Source organism: Semicossyphus pulcher, unplaced genomic scaffold, assembly GCF_022749685.1.
Source record: "Semicossyphus pulcher isolate SPU_LCO1_2020_fin unplaced genomic scaffold, fSemPul1.0.p SCAF_12, whole genome shotgun sequence".
Lineage (NCBI taxonomy): Eukaryota > Metazoa > Chordata > Actinopteri > Labriformes > Labridae > Semicossyphus > Semicossyphus pulcher.
This window is the reverse complement of record NW_027211626.1, coordinates 29,643,153-29,664,519: the sequence shown is the minus strand read 5'-3', so window position 1 is coordinate 29,664,519 and position 21,367 is coordinate 29,643,153. Positions and strand designations below refer to the sequence as shown.

Sequence of the window (21,367 nt, the reverse complement as noted above, 5' to 3'; positions counted from 1 at the left end):
GAACTAACTGTCGGACAGATCAACACTGCCGTCCCTAGAGCCATAGTGCTTGTATGGCTAGAAAAGAAGGGAGGAAAAAAGCCACTGTACTGGGGTTCGTAGTTTTTTTTTGTTAAAGTGCCAGTAAATATGAAACATACAGGAAAATCACCTGTGTGGCAAAATGTTTTAAAGAAGTGAAAAAAAAACAGCAGCAACATCTGCAAATAGGTAATGCACATTAATCAGATAAGATAAGATAAGCAGACCTGCATGTGGAGTTCAGCAGGTAAAGCTCAAATGTTGGAACTAAATGTCCAAGAATTATGTTCCTGTTCTTCCAACAGTGTAACAACATGCCAAAGTGGCTGAGTGTAACAGATTTTCCTTCCCAGCTGCTCTACACAGCAACATGACTGAACAACTGAATGAAGGTGGTCAAACTATAATCACTCAGATTCAAAACTCCAAGAGGTCAATTCAACCAATTTTGCACATCAACATCTGTTTACAGGGTTTTAAGAGCGCTGATGCATATAATAAAAGAATGCAGAAAGCCTTTTGGTGCTCTAGAGCTGACTCTGTGTGATCTGATAAATTACCTCCAACCTGCACTGTGTCAAGTACTACACTGTCAAAGAGTACACGTTTGAAAATGAGAAAAAATCTCAGATAAGTAATTTTATTAGTGTTTATTAGTTATTTTTTTATGGCAAACTATCCTGTGGAAAAGTATGATAAAGACCTGGCTTAGGGCAGCTCCCTTGAAGTTCACAATTTTAATTATTAGTCTAGAAGATCCTGAGTGGACCTTTTTGCTGTGTCATTTCTATGTTTTAACCAGGAGACGAGTTTATTGCAGAGGTCTCCTCATACCAAACGAATAGACCCAAAGAATTAAAACAGATAAAAACAGCTGATGAAACAGTATTACATCAAAAATGGGAGATTTGCTGCAAGGTGAGTTTGGGTGCTTAGCTTATGATAGCCATTGTCTAGGTGCTCCGCTCTTTTTTAGGTTTGGATTCATTTAGTGTTCATCAGGGGTTTTTTTATATTGAGCTGAATTATTTGTAGAGGTTCCCTTCAACAGAATAAGGACCTTGTGATTAAAACCTTAAAAAACTGAGTGCAGGAGGGACACATTTTAGAATGTGTCCCTCCTGCACGGTTTCAAGTGAGTCAAGTTGCCTATCTGATTAAATGATACATTTTAAATTAAAGTACAGACTTGAAACAGTAAATCAGCTGGAAATGTTTAGATGACAGGCCGACACCCGTTGCTTATGGAGAACTCTGATAAACATGTGTCTTACAGGTCAGAAATATAAGACACATGTGGGCTAATATAGGAGGGTGGTGTGGTGCTAAAATGAAAAAAAAGGAATATATAGTCAAAGCTTGGTACTGGACAGCAAAATCTGAAAATTTGATAAGTTAGCATTTAGAATCATGGAAAACCTTCAACCCTTACTTCCACACATAAACACACATGCACAAAAAGCCATACCATCTGCTCTAATGCTGTGAGGACATGGAGAGAATGTGGAGCCCAGAGTTGGGCAGTAACAGGATTTGTTCAAATTGCAGCTCTGGCGGTAATGGCATAAAGACTTAAGCATTGCCTGCTGCTCGGAGCTGTCGAAAATGAATTATTAGTCTCATTTTGTGAAAGCAATTTCAGACAAAGACAGGGAGTGTGAGAGTGAGGATGGCAGAGATGGAAGAAAATGGCTGTGTCATCTGGGGGAGAACCCCTCAATTTGCTGAAACAACAAGTGCCTGGATGGCTGAGAATGGGGGGAGGCTGTCTATAGCGGAGCGTCTGAATACCTGTTATCTACCCCCCCATTTAAGTCTTTATGCTTTTTAACAGCCTTTCTACAGAAGACACATTATCTCCCATTTACAGTTTAGTGGAACCCTGTGCTTAATGGTTGATGACTACACCACTGCCAGAGACCCAGAGGCTGACTTTCAATGTGGTATTTTCCCTGAGTCCTTTGTACGTATTGACAAATGCCTGATGCAGCAAACCTCCCCACACCTTCAGCTACATAAGGCTTGGGTTTATAAAATGGGCCTCATCGGCTTGTATCATACACAATTTTATGAGACACTTTTCATTTCTGAGCCGCCCAAACCATTTAGAGAAATACTTTGGCTGGCAGTCAAACTCTTATAGATCAACAACAGCCATAATTCAGCAGCTCATGGTTGGTTATTGCGGCTTGTCATAAATTCAAGGATGGAGTCCAACATCAGACTCGCCAGTATGAATCTATGAATAAGTCAATATTTTTAAATCTGAAGACTGCAGTTTGAGTGGTTCTGCCTGTGGCCACAGCCAGACGGGCCGACTTGGGGATATTAATGGGGAGGTCAGCAGACAGAACAGTGTTGATGCTTGGCTTTGCAGCACTGCAGACTCAAACAGACCCCGACCCAGTTTCAAAACAACCTCCCCGGCTCGGTTTAATTTCAGCCAGCAGTTTGTAAATGCCAGAGAAATGGCCAGACATCAAAGGTAGACAGAGAAATGACACAGGCACATATAGAGAGCAGAGAAGGCAGCCTCTAAATCTTTTAAATCCTTCTTCTGTACGGTTGTGGGGAAACCAGGGAGAAATAACCAGTTTGAATAAAATCTGACCAAGATATTTTTATATTGTTCTATAAGAATATTTATCATGATATATAATCTGATAATGCTGCCTGTTTGAAGAGCATCCTGATAATGAAGGATGTCAGAGCTGTCACTCATGATGTTGGCCCTGTTTCTAGTTCAGGATTCCTTCTGTATCTTTATATCACAAGGTTTCTAACAGGAGCCTAATGATCTGCAGTGGTCTTCTCCTCTCCAAACAAATGGACCCAGCGACCTGGTTCAGTTTAAATTTTTGCCAGGCCAAGGATTGATGCTCCGGACAATGTTGCACTTTTTAACCTCCATCTTAAGTACAGTTAAGCTATGTGATGGAGGAGGGGCGTTGTATATCATGAGGTTAGGCCCAAATAACATTTGCACCAGAACCCCTGTCAAGCACTTTGCAACACCTGTAAATTGGATCTACCCTTTAAAGTGTCCTACTTATATCAAGTATCTACAAATAGATCTCATGGCCTCTGAGCCTTAATTAATGAGAATACCATGGCTGGTTTAGCCCGGCATGCAGTCAGCAATCTTTGTGAAAGTAGCAGACGTGTTTGTTCTTCTAAAACAGGAAGCCCGCTGCCTTTCTGTCAGCCCTGTCCCACACGACAGACGGCCTGTCAGCAACTGGCTTTGGTGCCACATCTGGGAAAGTTATTCCCCGTCTCCCCTCAACTATCCCTCAGCTCTCCCTCACTGCCAAAATACCCTCAGACAAATGTTAGCAGGCTTGGCCCTGACTGAAGGTTTGGGCAGAGAGGATCACCTCACAATTATTGCAATGACCAAATAAGTGTGCCATGATGGTGTGCAATCAGAGAATGGATTCCTGGATCAACCTTCCCTTGATCTAAGGTGCATGGAGAGGAGAAATGGTCTAAAAAAGTCATTCAACTTCAGTCTAGAGCCAACTCTTTAGGATTGTAGTATTCATTATGATCATCGATTTGCCTTAATATCTACATATACCACAAAGGAGGTGTACCTCAGACCAGATAACCCTACAGAGCTTCAGTTTTCTGTAAACAGCTAACGGCTGGAGATGTGAAAACACCCAAATTAGCCTTGAACTACATTCTTAGCAATTCTTGATGTAGGTGTGTGTGCTGCACACACTTTACCTCTGAGGCCTGTGGATTTTTATTCCCTTTCATGGCTCATATAAAACCCTTGCGGTCCAATGGAAAACATCAGAAAGAGCGAAATAACCCCCCTGACATCAGTATTTACTCTATAACTCGTCCTTGTTTCAGTCTCTCCAGTCTCACACGCTCCTCTGCAGCCTGGATGAATCTCACCCTCCACGTTTTTGTCCTTCAGGTTGATTGATATCTGTGTTGTGTCTAAGATGCTCTCCTGACTCCCTTTCCATATGCTCGTCACAACTGAAGAAATGTGCAAGTGAGGTGTGCGCTTACAGAGGCATAGAAGTGAAGCCAGGTGACGGGGGAAGGCTTCAGAGGATTAAGAAATGTTTTGTCATCGCATTGGCCAGGGACCCTCAGCTCAGAGCCCTCTCCATGAGTCTTGACATGCTAGGATTAGTGAGATTGTTATGAATGTGTTGAATATGTTACAATCCATTACTTCAAGATTTCTGTGTGAAGAGAATTCTTTATTTCTCCCTTGAAGCACTTTACCGTTTAAACTGACTGTGTAAGCAGCCATGAAAACGTTTTAAGTGCTTGGATTCTGTAGGGCATTCACTGTTTTATAAGAGAGACACAAACATTCAGCCATCAGGTGTTGGCTGTGTGTTTCCTGCACTTTTTGTGCTGGGTCCAGCATGTGGGGCCGTTATCAGCAGCTGCTCTTCTGGCTCATTCAGCAGTCGGTATGAGACAACCCTCTGACTGGCCTGACAGTTTAGTGAGGCGGTGATTTTATCCATAGTCTCTCCTTAGTTTTGGCCTCTACCTTCTCTTGTATCATACTCAAGGAAAATCGTACAGACTGACTACAGTGGTGACAAGCACAATATATTACAGTGTCATTACAATTTTTATAGCACACATTAAGTTTTAATAGCACCCAAATTACCTGGAACTTTAATTCCCAGTAAATACTTTATATCTAAATGAAACTCAAGGTTCCTTCAGCCCAGTGTTTTCATGGTTTCCACTCCAATCAACACACCAGTGAAGATAAGGCAACCACATTTTGTTATTCTTGCAACTGACTGCAAAAATACAATGGACTGGCATCATTATTTGTGTGACATGTCTACAACAGTCAGTAAGGAGATTCAAATCCTCCTTCAGTCCATCTGGTGTATGCTTTCAAACATCATTTTTTGCTGTTGCAGATCTTTTAAATGGTGGCTGAAATAAAATTCTGTGAGTACTTAACCAATCCAAGATGACGCCTGCGGATGGCAGCATCGTTTTTTCACTCTGTTACTTTTCGACCCAGAACATTTGACAGAGATTGTCGTTGGGGGAGCAGCAGCTCTCCATGAGGTTAGCTGGAGACTCCAGTAGGGGAAGAGCTTTGGAGCTCTGGTTAAAATGCGACATCTGGTGAATGTCCACTCTCTGGCCAACAATTAATTAATTACTGCTTTTCAACAGTTCTCTTGATCTGCTGTTGTGTGCTTCACCTACTGTTTGGCAAACCCAACATTACAGTGCATCTGATGAAAAAAACCATCACCTCCTGATTTATAGGCAGAAACTGAAGTCTACTACCTGAGGTATAGGCTGTGAGGAGATGGACCAACGAGGCGAAGAGGGCAGTTAGATACCTAGGAGAACTCTCTGACACTGTGATGTCTGCAGATAGTAGATGGTAGATGAGATGCCAGACAGGTGAATTTCCCTTTGGGGATCAATAAAGTTATTGTTATTGTTATTTATTGTTATCTTACCTCTTTTTATGAGGGCATGTCTGCTCGCTAAAACATTATAAGGGAAAAAAATATTTAATCACTGGCCCCATGAGCCAATAAGCCCTTACATTTGCTGGCTAAACTGTTTTTTTTGGTGGCATAATTCTGTTTGCATCATAACTATTAACACTATTATACCCAGTGCATAATGTTCAGAACTTAACTGACATTTAGGTTGTGCAGATAGAAGGGATATGAAGCATTCTAAGATACTCTGTTCATATTTCTAATAACATGTAGAGTCATATTTTTCATGTTTTTCTATAAGGCAATAGATTTTATGTTTTTTAAGTCAAACCTTTGATTAAAAAATGACACATTTTCAATACTTTTGTCAATTATTATGGTGTGTTTAAGCAATATCATACGACCGAATCACTGTGATGATATTCAGTACAACATCACAACCTCGTCACAACTGAAGAAGCAGCAACTAGTAGTAAAAAAGTAATAATCAAGAAAAGATTATTTTTTGCTCCACCAACTCAACTAGTTCCACAACTTAACTGATACTGAACTGTTGTTGCCAAGCAACCAAACATTCTCCTGCACTGTCAACAGGTTACAGGTTTTAATTTATCACCAACCAGTGAAATAAGAGTCTGCTGTGTGATTCAGAGGTACCAGCTTGATCAATGTAGACATACATGGTCTGTTCAGTATTCAGAACACCTGGTTGAGGCAGAGTGATACACAGAGTGCAAAGTCCCAGTGATGTTGTTCTCTATATCAGCTCTCATGGAATGCATCTTGTCCAGTCAGATTACATGATCAGAACTAGAGGTTGTAAAATGACTTATACCCCTTTCCCACCTAAATTTTGTGTGTTGACACAGGTTTTTCAGACCTGGGAAGACACACTAATAAATACCAATTGTCTCCGTTCCCATTGCCAGTGAAGTACACTCCTGTCGGTCTGTTTCCTGCTGCGTCACTGTCTGATGTCACAAACGTGCCGGAGACAGGGTTAGTAAACAGTGAAGATGTTACTGTGGTTAGGTCTTTATTGTATCTATTACTCTTTCAGTCTATTTATCAAACTCGGCGCCGACAAATCTGGAACGATGTTCGGGGCTGCTTGGACGGAGACGGCCGGAATTCGTAGCTGAGATGACGAGGAGTCGCAGAAGTTACCGCCGATTTTAGCCTTTCCCAATAAGCAAAAAGCCCAGTGTTAGTGGGTGTAAGCCGTTTTTTTGACCAGTGGGAAAGCAGCTTTACATTGCATTTAAGCTTAGGCTGCACAGATTCCAGGGATATGGAGCATGTAAAAATACTCAAAAAAAAACTCAAAGAGGGGGTATTGTGCTGTTTCACATTTTAAGATATACTTTGACCATGTTGGATGTCCGTATTAAACGTGGGTGAAGTTTCAAATCTGGAGGTAAAAGTCCCCAGGCTTCTCAGCTCAGTCTGCAGTCTGCTGTGAACGCCAGGTTTCAGACTGTTTTTTCTACACACTGCACTTTGTGACATCACAGAGTGCAGCATCAGCAGGCTTTGGAGAGCTGGCCAATCAGAAGAAAATGGGCTTGTAGGGGCGGGGTTTCTTAAAGGGGCAGTGCGGACTGAGTCGTTTCAGGCAGAGGTTGAGGGCCTGCACAGAGCAGCAGTGTGAGAAAAAGTTTTTGTAACTGTAAATTATGCTATGCTACTCCACAAGTATCATAGAGTGAAATATGAAGCTTGAAATCAGCATAATATCCCCCCTTTAAAGATTACAGCAGCAGGACACTTTGCACTCACCTCCACAACTCCCCAAAATTTACCCTGGGCCTCTCTCTTCTTTTTGGACATAATATTTCCACTAAAGGGAATTGGGCAAAACATGTTTAGACTTTAAATCTTGATGTCCATATATGGTTCTGGCAGACTTTTTAAACCTTTTCACTGGCATTCGACTGTAACCACTACATCATATTAGATCCCTCTTTAATAGTTAATTTTTGCACCTATTAGCGAATGTTTAGGTAGCCTGGGGCTGTCTTATCCAGTGGTTTTTCCTGCCTCTCAGGTTCAGAAAACATTCCTCTGGCTGTTTGGCTTAACTCCATGCGTCTGCACTCTTTGGTGCGAACAGCTGACAGCCACAGACAAAGCACCAAGCACTGGAGACAGGGGTTTGGACCTGACACAGGGATGCCAAGAACCTCTGCACACGAAAAAGAAAGATGTAAAGATGTAGAGTAGCGAGAAGTCGAAGGAATTTGAGTAAAAACCTAAATACTACTGGATATTTAAAGTATTCAGAATATAGGTAGAAAAATGAAATGTGTTACGGTCTTTGTGATAAAATATTACTGTCAAAGTTTTCACTCTTTACTCATCTCCTGTCAGTCTGAACTGAGGGCTGGGTTTTTATGAGGGTGGGGACAGGAGACGGGTAGATAAGCTTTCGTCTCACAGCACTTCTAAAGGCTACTGAGACGTCTTCCTGATCTGGGTGCAAACTCACAGCAAAGGATTTTTGGAGCTCATTTACTTTATTTGAGGTGCTAAAGGTTCCGAGCATAGTTTGCTAAACCTCAGCTGTAAAATTTAAGAAGAAAGAAAGAATGAGAAGGAAACCAGGGAGCAAGAAAAGCAGGCACAGGAGCTAAAGGTGGCAAGCCTGCTGTTTGTCTGTTTTGGAATAAAGCTTGGTATGCTCCAATGCCAATATCCACCTCTCAGAGACTTATAATGAGGAATTGGAAGACATCCCAGAGTTTTGTTTGCTGACTTCTCTCTCCCAGATTTTTTTTCTTTTATTCCTGCTCACGTTTCAGAGGCGCCACTGGATTTAGGAGCAGTGGAAGAGGAGGAGAAACAGAAAGAGAGGGATAGTTGGAAGTCTATAAGTGCAGGGAGGAGACACATCAAAAGTTTTCTAAATTGAAAATTACATAGTAGATTTTTGTTTTGACTGGAGCATCCCCAGTCGATTGTGACTAGCTTCAACTTGAAAGTTATTTCACTTTTTTCCCCCAATGGATCAAAGAATAACCACAGATCGTCTGCTCTCCCTCCCACTCTTGGTTTGTGCCATGTTTTCGGCGGCAGTTGGCAACCATACAGGAAGGATCAAGGTGGTCTTCACACCAACAATCTGCAAATTAACCTGCATAGGAGGCAGATGTCACAACAACTGCGAGCTGGGAAACACCACCACCATCATCAGTGAGAACGGCCATGCCACAGACACGCTGACAGCCCCCAACTTCAGAGTAGGTAAGTGATCCTCACTGTTTTTCTGCTTACTAGGTTTACTTGTTTTACTAGGACAAAAGAACACTGACTTACACATACACCTCTCTCTATACGTTGTACGTCTAGCTGTGACAGTAGAGCTACTGAGAGAAAACACGTTTGTAAAGTTGAAACCTTTTTTTTGAATACTAGTAAAGCATTTAGCTAAATTAAACACCCTTTCAGACTTGATAGTATGCTGTCAGGGAATTACAACAAAAAAGAAAACTATGTTACTTTTATTTTGCACACGTTTCTTTATGTTCCGTGATCTGTTAACACCTGGCAGCCCACGCTTGTTTATTGTCTGAATTGTCATTAAAATTTTCAATAATAATCAGACAAATCAGTTGCTGCTTGAGATATTGGAGCTTAGCAAATAAATGCAGGGAGAATGTTCCTGCTATGCATTTTGATGTCCGACATGTAGAGGTCAAGATTTGCTTGTATAATTACTAAGAAATGCAGACCTGTCTACAAAATGGACATGAATTTATTAATTCTGATTAGTGTTGAATAATGGTAAATGGACTGTACTTATTATAGTGCTTTTCTAGCCTGCTACATTCACCCATTCACACTCATATTCACACACTGATGGCAAAGGCCTTAGTGTCAATCTCCAATCAGATCTATGCCTACTGATTGAGCAATTTGAGGTTCAGTGTCTTGCCCAAGGACACTACAACAGGTGACTGTGACCTTCTGATTGAGAGGCGACCGACTCTACCACTGAGCCACAGCTGCCCCAATATGTCTATTATATATATATATATGTTATATCTGAATTTGGGTAAGACTTATGATGAATCCAACCATCCCCTAGCACTGTGTTTGAGACATCTATTCTCAAAGATGTTCATTTAAAAGTTTAAGTGCTGTTAGAAACATTAATTATTATCTTAAGCGGGGTACACACTGCAAGATCATCGGGCTGATTTTGGGCCTGATTCCACCCTTCAGACATTCGTAAGCAAAGTCCCAATTTTATGATGGTTCTAAAGATGATCTCTCCAGATCTTCCTGTGGTGTGACGTATGAGTGATTTTACTTCCCCCGATCTGCTCAGAAGGCCATCGTGGCTGCACTGATTTCAAATCATAAATATTAAACATGTTCAATATTTACGATCCGTTATCCTGTTGTGTGGGGGGAACCCCGATGACAGTCGAGCCCTCTGTGGATTGTCACCTGGGACAAAACAACAGCCAATTGGAAAGCAAGCTGACTGAAGAAGGAAGCACAACAACTGCAGCCATGGTGACAAAAGCAAACGGGCAGCATAAAGTAACATACAGCCCATGTTCACATCGTCTCCACCACTTCATCCCCAGTTTGTTCTTTTTTCTTCCTGAATTTTCGGTAAAAAGTCCAAAAACTATCATCGCCAATTCTTCCTACCTGTCGTCCGCCATGTTTGTTTACTCTCAAGTCTTGTTTGACTGTGAGAGATTTAGTGAGATTTCCAGTTGTGAGAGTCGGACTCTGGCTGTTGGTGAATGGAATCTGTGTAGTGTGCTGTTGTGGCGTACTCGTTGCTGTCCACATACTATAGGAGCAAACCTGTTAAATCTCTGATTATATATCGTCATGTGTGGGCTCTCTCACATTTTCAACATCTGTTAAGATTTGAAAAATCTTTTGGTGTGGGCCAGACTTTAGCTGACAAACTTGGTCACTGTGGAGTGACGCTCATCTTCAGCTCTATAGAAGGTTAATGTACTTGTGAGTTAGTGAATGGTTTGTTGGAACATTATTCTGCAGAGTACAATATGTATGTACTGTTTCACTTGCCCAAGTATCCATCTTATTGCCTGTTAATGTCTGTTAGAACAGATTTTGCAGTTCCCTTTAAGAATTCTGTACAGTATTAATAAATAGTAGCATGGTCAAATCTGTTTGATTTTTTTAGGTAGTAAATCAAAAGTGTCATAAAAAACTGTAGTGTAAATGTCCTTGAATTGAGATCATACAGTAAGGTTTTAACATCAGGATATCATGAAACAGCTTCTGTGTAATGTAGCACATGATGTGGGTGTTCTTTAATGTGTTGCACAGACCGGGCAAGCTGTGCCTGAACCTGCCTTAGTCCTTACAAGGAGCACAGGAGTGTCTCCAGCTCTGACACATGCAGGAACATGGGAAGAGCAGAACAAGACGAATTCCTGTCTGACTCAGCTGAACAAATTAGGATAACTGGAGTAACGCAAGCTCAAAGAGATTAAAACACTAGACTGCTAACTGTGGATGACCTGGAGGGATGGTTTTCTTATGTTCTCCTGGAGTGATGACTGGGTTCACTCATTGCAATTAAATACATTTCAAGATAAACATTTGCTTTCACATGAGAAGTAAAGACGAAGATCAATATCCACTTGTCTTAATGTCTGAGAATGTGGTCACAGTTGTCAGACTGCATGGCTATAAGCTGCAGATGAACAGGCCTAAAGACTGCACTGATAAAAAGCATTTGGATTTTCTCTATGGCTTCTATTTTTAAAGTTGTAATCTCGAAGGTCTAGATAGTTTTGTTCTCTTTGGCGGTACCTATGGCGATAAACAGTAATTGCAGGGGCCCACTTCCCAGACATCCAAACTGTGTTGCATGTGCGACGTCCACGGTTGGCACCGGTTGTAACTTTTGATTTTCCTTGCTGATGGTCGCTTTCCTTTTCAGACTGTTTGCCTTAATCTGAGCATCAAATTTGTTTCTTTTTCTTTGGATTTTCACTTATTGTTGAAGTTGTATCTGTAGTCATCCATCTTTTCTTTGTTTGTTCAGCCATAGTAGATTACTGTTTACTCGCAACACTTGCAGAGACCGGAGAAGCAGCCGCTTAGCTCCGCCTACCCTCTGTGGCAGACCAGAGTTATGGTCATTTAAATGAAAATCTTTGAGATTATCACATTAAATATTTCTGTATCATGATGTAGTTGAATTTATTTCTGGCTAACATAACTCAAATATCACTTTAATAAAATTATTATTTACACATTTATGATATGTTCTTTATATTTTTGAAGCGAAGTCTGCCCCATAGCTTACAGTTTTTCTCAGTCGCTTTGGTGCATTTCTCACATCACTATTTGCATTTGCACAGCAGTTAATGCATTTCTCAAAACAATTAGTACAAACTGCAAAACCTAGTTGATAACCTACAAAAGTGTGTCACTTGCTCAAAATGGATAGTTCATTCCTCAAAAGCAAGTATTCATATCAATGAAAGTGTCAGTGTCATCAAGATGAAAAGTCCTGACACCATTGTTTATGAAGAAGATAGTCAAATGGCTTTGTCATGTTTTCATTCTGACAGTTTACTCTGTAAGTGTTTTCCAATGCAAGAAAGTCTGATCTTTGTGACACTACCTGAAAATGCTCAAGACAGCGCGATATACTATTTACACAGCCGTTTGAATACTACAGTAAAATTACACATTACTGTATTTAGTGAGGTAACCGAGTACAAGACACTGAATATGTATGATTCACATTTTTACTGCATATGCTCTTTGCAATTCTAATCTGTTCACAGCATTGTGTAAAAGAAAAAATACACCCTTATTTAAAACAAACATAAACTCCCTTTGGGTAGAGCTGTGCACAACTGTAAACAATATTGCAGTACATATTGGAACTGAACATACAACATACACAGTACTGTTTATTTATTTATTTATTTGCACATATACACGCATACAAAACAGACGATAACAATATTAGTAAAAAAAGATTAACATTGTGCCGGAGAGGTTAGAAGCCAAAAAAGGCTTGTGAAGATTCCTCCCCTGGTAAATATCACTAAAAGATAAGTGGTCAAAATTTTGTGACTAAGCAGTAGTAATACAACATCATTGAAAAGTATCTCCTCGAGTGGCGAATTCACCCTCTGCAGGACTCTGCTGTGATGTCATCACATGCTGCATCCATGGCCGCTAGCAGGGCCATTTGGGTATGTGGATGCCGGTCATATACCTTCCACCTCCAGGAAGAGAAAAACTCCTCTATTGGATTTAGGAATGGTGAGTAGGGAGGGAGATATTCCACCAGCATCCTATCATGTGCTGCAAACCACTGTCTGACCACATCTGAGTGGTGAAAACGCACATTAACACAAACATACAACATACTCAGATGGTCTCCAGTTAGACCCCTCTCATTCTCAGGGTTAAAGAGTGTCTAAAAAAGTCAGCAGATGTTGTGTGTTGTATGCACCAAGATGGGGGATATGGGTGAGGACGCTGTTTTCTGAGATGGCTGCACACATAGTAATATTCCCTCCTCGTTGGCCTGGGACAGCAATGGTTGCTCTCTGTCTTCCTCCTCTTCCCCTGTTTTGTCCCCTTCCCCTTCCCCTTCCTCCCCGCATCCTCACCCCTCTTCCACGAGGCTGACCTTTCATTTCTGTGTCACAGTATTGTAGAAATGGTACACACTATGTCCTGCTTGGTTCATATATGCTTGTAAAGTGGGGGTTCATGGGATTCAGCTCCGAGTGACTGTGGAGAAGTGGCTTATCACACACCCCTTCTCATCAGTGAAAGCTGAGGTTCACCTGAGAGAGACTGTTCAATTTAGGAGACATTTCCAGAAAAAAAAAATGTTTTTTTTGACAACTAGTTCAACATTTTTATATGTAATGACTCAAGCAATGAAATGAGGACTATTAGTTTTATAGGGAATGACTGTTCAGCATTCACAAGTATATTTCATTTTGACTGACATGACATAAGCAAATGATAATATTATAAAACAGCAGAGAGTTGTATGAAAGCAATTGATGCATGTCCAAAAGCATTTGCAATTTGTCAGAAGGAATGAGAAACTGCTACTATGATCTGCACAAATGACTAAATGTTGTGGAGGTTGAACTAACTGTTGTGCAAATGTTAATAGTGATGTGAGAAATGCACCAAAGTGACTGAGAAAAACTGTAGTAGGCTTGCTGGATGTGTGCAAAAAAGTCCACCTGAGGCTCCTTTGGGACTGGTGGAGTTGTGGGTTTGACCTAGCACTGGCAGACTCTACCCAACAGGAAACACTTGCTAAGTAATGATTTTAATCATCAAACAAATGGATTTTGTGCACAATGATTAGAAGCAATTTTTCATTTAATAAAAATAAATAAGTACCGGAGAAGTGGAGCAATGACCAGGAAACATAAGAGGGAAACCAGCTAAATGTATGAGGGTTATGGACCCATTCTAGACATACTTTCATTGTTTTGGGAGTTCTATTATACATACACAGCATTTGACAGCAGTATTTCCAAGATGTAAAGAACTCTGTTGAATCTCTTCGACAAACTTCTTGGCAAAAGCTCAAATACAATGAAACTGTTACGTGCATGTTCACATGTTTACACTGCAGTAAATGTGTCTTGTCTATTTCAATAGGTTGTACCAGTCCAAAACACACATCAGTGAAACAGATTTGTATTGATTGCTAAAAGGTTGCAAATTCATCTTGCACCTGGTTCTGAATGACGGTGGTGGAATACAGCTTTAGCCTCATGTGCCTGTCCAGGCTCGCTTCATTCCTCCCCTGCCCTCAGTCTTTTTTCCCCTTCTTCCTACATGCATCTCGTCTCTATGATCGGATGAAGACCTGAGCCAAGGAGCTGGGAAGCTGAGAGCATATTTGCAGTCCAGACAGATCTCAAAGAGCCGAGAGAGAATAAATTCTACTTGTCTTGTTTATCATACTTACCTGATGAAAGGTGGTGAGGGAGGAGTGTTGATTCATGATGCAATGGAAGGAAAGCTCTGATCTTTTTGAAACTCAGCCCATGATGACATTTTTGCCAATTAACAGAGATATCGAGTGCAGAAGATAAGGCTTGTTGTGAATGTATCAGAGGTTGAGGCAGATTCTTATAAACTGGAGAAAAAAAATAACTAAATAAAAACAGCGCAAAGTATTTATACATTACTTCTAATAGTTATCATATCACAGTGGAATAAACCTTGTTTTCAACAAAATGTGTTCTGGTTATACTTTAGAAAGAAGCCCCTGGGCTTTTAGCAGCTAATCAGCAGAAAAATGCTCCCTGGGACAGCAGCCCAGTTCTTCATCCATCTGTCTGACTGTCTCTCAGCTCACAACTGGACCTCTCCTGTTCATGTCTCTTGCCTGATATTGATTTGAGTAATGGAAAAGAAATATGTAAACTACGGAAGTTTAAAGTTACTCCAGTGTTTTACTGAAGTCTTATGACAGCTACCTCACGAGAGGTTATCTGTCTATGATACTTATGACGTATGAAATATTGTTTTTTCATGCCCCTGCAGTCGGAGGCATTAGGTTTACAAGTTGTCCCTCCCATTCTTGTTAAGGCTGATTCTGAGGAACACCTGGAAGGAATTTCTTCACATTTGGTAAAACATCCACTTGGAATCATGGTTCTCAAAGGTCAAATCTCAAGGTCACAATGACCTCATTTAATTCCCATTCTTGTGAAAACAATATTACAGAATTTTATTACATCTGTTTTTTTCATCTGTCCAGGAGAACAATGACGAACGATCGATAAGTTCACGAATTCCCCTCGCCCATTCCCTTGTGTACCTGTTCATTCTGCTGCTACAAGAAGGATCTTCTGACAGTCAAAGGCTCTGAAGAGAAACACAGAGAGAGAGATGTTTTTGGTGTTATGTCTCTCCTCTGTACCTCTCCTGTTTAAGCGTAGGCCTACTTATGCTGCTGTTTTGTTTTTAGGTTTATGTATTATATGATATATTTTCTATATACAAATGAATTTACGGTCACAAACCTAGTTACACTGACTGCAACTTGACTGTTGATGGCAAATAAAACAATTGCAATGCAGAAATTCTAGTGTATTGAATTTTAGGGATTGTAACTCTAATACACTATATGATCAAGACTTTCTTGTAATTCCAATATCATGAAGAAAACCTAAACCTTTTCTAATAAGTTGGATGGAAGGAGTTTTAAAATCACGCTGATGTAAACCCTGAAAGTACTGATTGTTTTTTTTAATTACCAGCCGTGCAGTTGATAATGTGCAGTATAATGAGATTTCCTGCATGTTAATTCCAGCCCATCTAATGTGTAATATGAAGGTTAAACTATAAACCCTGTCATGTTGATTACAGTTACGCTGTCATTCATAGTTAAACATAAAGCAGTCTGAGTACAAGCTAATAGACTCGTCTAATAACATGTTATAAAGTGGGCTTGATGGTGTGGGTCTGTCTGATCGTGAAGGCTGTTAGAAACTGTTCTTCCTGACTGCAGTTCTTCGTCACTGTCACCTCCTGCTCTTGTCTGCAGCTTTTAACTGACAATGTGGGACTTGGCATTTTTCGGCATACAGGTGATGCACCTCTTGGGGTTGCAATGATGGTTAGTCTTGACAACTAACTGATGGATTTTGCAGACCTTCATGGTCTTCAGAGGACAAAGCATAATGACTTTGGTGATCCTCTGACCGCTTCTCTAGCGTGATGTGGATTGGCGCTAAATTTGGTACAGATATTCATTGGTTCTAGGCAATACTTCAAGGTCTGACCTGGATTTACTAAGAAGTACACGCCTTTTGATATTTGGGCTTCATTAGGACCCACCACAGACACATCTGACCTGTGACCAGTGTTGTGTCACTGAACGTGCTCAAACTTTTGGGGAACAGTGAACTGAACAAATCAATTTCAAACTCATGAACGAGAACATGAGTGTAGTTCACTCTGGAAATACTGAACGTCCGCTCGTGTTTTACGTCCGCTACTATGTTTTAGGGCAGCTGAAGCCTGATTCATGGCATCCTGCATGGCTAATTTGTCTTCTTAATATTCATTGCTTTTACTTTCTCCTGACTAATTTTTTTGCAGTGTATTTTGTGCAAAAGTCACATATTTCAACACCACTATCAACAGTGATCTATTCAACAGTCATTATGAATATACAGAATATTTCAGGGTATTCCTGTTACCCATTCCTCGCTACACCCGGAATGTCTTTGGCCTCCTCTGAATTTCCACCTGGGGTCAAAGTTTTGATTTTTAAAAATTGCTAGTGTATCACTGTGCACACTTTCCCCTGGATATCCCCTTTTACTTACTTTATTTGTCATTTATGAAAAAAGAATTGCCCTCATCTTTGACAATCAGGAACATGGGACAAGATAAGTTCTGTTGTTGCATTCATGTGTAAAGACTCGCCAGTCTCTCATTTTCCATCACTGATCGACAGGAAAAGTCTGTCTGATATCACATTAGTGCAGCTCTTCACCAGAGCACACAGTGAACTGACCGCTGTGTTGCCGAGTCTGTGTGTAACCTGCCTGTAAACTGTAAACAAGCATGCGACGCTGTCACAGATCTTGTTAGCTGGATGATCGAGGGGGACCAGACTCCGTTACGCATGGTGGCTTATAAGTGAGTGTATTCCCGTGATCAGCGGCACCTCTCCCGGTGCTGGTGAATGCTGTGGTTAAATAAATTGACTGTTCATGGAGCGGACATGCTGTGGAGTGTTTACTTTTAGCAGCTACACCTGCAGCGCACACACAGTGTGAGGTTGTGTGTGCCATCAGAAAGTAGGAGACGGTGAGCTTTTGTTTAAAAAGTTACTGTTCTATACTGGCTGATCACGCTGATCACACATACAGTATATGTAAACATTGTTAGAAATGGTAGATGACATACTGTATAACACAGCTGCAGCCCACAAGTCTGTTTGTATTTCCTTATAAGAAACGTGTCGCTCCACCTCTCTTTACTTTATCATGTGGGTGAAGCTGAACCAAGTGTGGTAAAAGCAGGTGATTGTTGATTATTTGTATGTACCTGAAAACAGACTGCATTTATCTGGTATAAGTCCCTGTTTTTTTTTATTAAATCACAATAAATATTGCAGAACAAAACAATATTGCAATGTAAGTGTTTATCAATATTGTGCAGCCCGACTGATCATATCAAAAATGGTCCAGCAGATGTCACATGGCAAAGGTGGGGTGAAAACTACTTGGCCAATTGACGATAGTGTGGTGATAGCAAATAAAAATTCAGGGTATGACTTGATACCACTTATGTGGATTATTTTTTAAGATGTGAATGATCCAGCCTGTTGTATGTGTATCCCATTTGGCCAGCCAAAGCCCCGGGAGAGTTGATTTAAGTGGTGTTTTTCCAGCTTCTCCGGCATATTTTCTCCTAGGTGAGTGCAGCAGCTCACCAAGTGCTGAGAGCTTTCTGGCCCTCGACTCATGCTTCCTTTATTAAAGACGCCTTTCGTTGCCAGCTCATTTTTTGCCAGCTGAGTCCAGACAATATTCAACCATTTACTGTTAGATTGAAACAAATAGATTTTGGTATGGGAGGTGACTTGAGCGTGTGAGAGACGGCAGGAGGGTTTAAAGGAGAAAGACAGGTGTAGCACTTCATTCAGAGGAAAGTCGTTTGGCATTGCAGTTCCTTATATTTCCTGCTTCTATGTGCAGTGGCTGTAAAGCAACAGTTTGTTTCTTTAGTTCTAAGATTGTCTCAGTCGCTTTGGTAACTATTTCGAGTTTGTGTTACGAAATCTGAAGAGAAGAATGTTGAGAATTATAATTATAGTAATTGAAGGTTTAGGTCTAACGTTATTCTCCAGACTGCAAAAATATTTCTGCTCTGTAAACTGCTTTTCCTGTGTTGTAAAATAATTTGAAATAAAAAGAGAAACTTGGTTTCAAGATGGTGCCCCCTAGTTTTATATCAATTAGATTTTTTCAAGTAGATATTTTATATAAACACAGCCATTCTAATCTGTCATAAAGCAAAAATGTCAGCGCTACAAACTTTAAAAAAACAACTACTATAACTATCTTGCTTAAATCTCTCTTATAAATCTTACAAACGTGCACTCGTCCATTAAGTTGAACCAGCGAACCACATTAATTTAACTGAGAAAAATGCAATGCTAACATTAGCTTGCTGGTCAATAGCTAGATAGCTAGTAAGCTGCTAAGCTTTAGAAAATTAACAGTATGTAAACATACCAACAATCATCTGAGCTTGTTGAGATGCTGTTGCAGTCCTTACTCTTAAATACCAACAACACTTCTTCACACTCTTTGTTGCATTTATAAATCATACATTTAGGTACAGAAAGGGATGACTTCAGTTGGATTTAAATGGTCTGAACTTGGCTGGGAACCACAAAAATCTGTGAGCACAAGTTAAACTTCACTTATTAAGAGGGCTCGGCTGCTTTACTAAATTCTGCTACCTTGCTAGCTCAAAAGCTAACAGTCACAATCTTTAAAATGCTAAATTTGCCCTTTATTTTCTTAGATGCCTAAATTGGCTGGGAAAAGGCAGGAAGACAGCCTAGATAGGTGGTCCTGAACAGGTGGGTCGGGACCCAAAAGTGGGATGCGGAGGTATTTTCACTGGGCTGCGGGTGTGTGCTTGAAAAAGAAAAGTTGTGGCAAAAAATCAATGCAGCGCTTTTAACTAACTTACATGAGTTTCCTGTGAAGTGCGTGCAGTAGTGGTCTTGTTTATTCACACTCCATGTATCCACTGATTGAGTAATCCCAGCTACAGTTACATTTGAAACTTGATGAGCCCTACAGTAGTTGCATTTATGTTGCACTTTAAGTTTATTTCTGTTGAAAAAATGCTGTTCATTGAATGAATTGTAGAGTAAATGTATTTACCAATGTATCTTCAAATGTTAAACCAACTGTGACAGGCATCAGTCAGAACATCTTCACATTTTTGTTCGGCTCAAAAAATGCTTAGACATTTTGCCTGCTCTCTATAATGGAAGGGAAAACCCCAAGATTCAATGCATTTCAATGGAATTATCTAAACTAGTGGATTCACCAGCAATAGCAAAGTACATCTGTTCACATTTTTGGCATTGAATTCAATGTTTGTTCGACCCCATTGTGATGAAATGATGGCGGGGGTCGTCTGTTTGGGCAATAAGCTCTGTAATGGCATGGCAAACTCCGGTAGATGACTCTGGGTTGATGTGAGTGATTGCTGCTGTTCAGTGAGTTTTTTTCATGTGAATCATAAAGTATCATTTTCCTGTTCACAGATTTATGTCATTTCCAATCAGACTTTAAAAGGTCTGAGTTTCTTTGGAAAGAAGAAAAAAAAAAAAGAAAGGAGGAAAGACTCCTGGGAGAGATGTCAAACAAAGCTTTGAAGCATGTCTCCTGTTTTGTCTATGTCTAGGATGTTGTTTTTTTAAGCAGGAAATGGAACAGAACTTACAATAGATGAGTTTTTAAATGCCCCGTTCCAGCGTATTTTCACCAAACGTATGGACCAATACCACATTAAATTGAATAGTGTATACGTACAGTATGTATATCACCAGCTCCTTTCTGCAGTGTGTTAATGCCTTTTGGCTAGACAACAGTAAAGTCACTGTATCCCTCTGTTCACTCGGGCTCTTACGTAAGCATAACGCTGCTGTTGGTGCAAGGTCTATCCCCTCTGGTTGAAAGAGTGCTGCAGCCTGTTCTGTGTTCGCATAGCTCACACCTGTTGTGCTTTGGTGTGTTCATGGTCTGTGGGAACTACAGCTTTTGCCTAAGGGAGAATACCTGGTGGGTTGTCCTTCAGAAACTAACCACCGTCCCTTAGCGAGGATGGCTCTTAATCCCTCCCTCATCCAGCTGAATCACCGAATGTACAAACTGTGATTGTCATTGCTAACAATATGTAATCAAATTGATAATAGCATCCGTTCCTAAACTGACATGCGTATTCTGCATTAACTGAGCTTTACATCAGCATTGAATGCACCACACATAGCCACACAGACACAGAGCAACCTGCGTTCCACTTTTTCCCCCTTCCGTGTTTATGAGTCCTGTGGCTTACCTTCCAGATGCAACTCAATCTGACCATGACGTACTTAAGCCTAATTACTGACAGATGCTGCACAAATGTGAATCCACACACAAGTACAGATGTGTTGATAATGCCTGGTCTATTATGCATTTGTGTGTGGTAATATTAGTGCATTGACGTGATTAACTTCTCTTACTTTGTTCTCTCTTCAGTGGTGTGTCACCTGCCATGTATAAATGGTGGCAAATGCAGCGCTAGGGACAAGTGTCAGTGCCCTCCCAGCTTTACTGGAAAGTTCTGCCAGATGCCTGTTCAGAACGGACACCAGCAGCACCAGCAGACGTCAGGCGGCTACAGCCAAACTCAGGTCCACTCCACACACACACTTCCTCTGACCTACAGCAACGGCCAAAATCCTGGTGAGTGAAAGACACAACTGGCACAATAAAAGACAAGACAGAAAATGTGTTTGGCAGACAGTAGGGGAGTAACATTTCCCTATTTCTTATCAGTGATTTTACTCTAAAGGATGCATGTTTAACCCATTTACTGCAGGCACACATGGCAAAGGCTGCATGCAAGGTTGTGAAAAACAATTCACAGATGTGAAGTACTGCTGCTTTGGGGGTGGTCAACAATTACAAGAGCATCACACTCAGTCGGAGTGTTAATCTCACCTTGCATCCATATTGGATGTTGCAATTTTCTCTCTTTAGCTGTCTCTGGTGCCATGTAAGCACAAGCAATTGAGATGATTACGTCTGTAAGAGTAAATGGCCCAAATTCTATGATTATGAACATCA

The 21,367-nt window shown here is 40.7% G+C and overlaps 1 protein-coding gene across 1 annotated transcript in view; it reads left to right on the top strand.

Annotated features, from left to right (window-relative positions):
• Positions 1-21,367, top strand: part of ltbp1 (latent transforming growth factor beta binding protein 1) — a 111,007-nt gene that overhangs the window by 35,091 nt on the left and 54,549 nt on the right. Inside the window, exons 5-6 of the mRNA XM_069658258.1 lie at positions 8,562-8,729; positions 20,777-20,983. Of these exons, the coding sequence (XP_069514359.1) occupies positions 8,562-8,729; positions 20,777-20,983 (375 nt within the window). The remainder of the gene's footprint in view (positions 1-8,561; positions 8,730-20,776; positions 20,984-21,367) is intronic.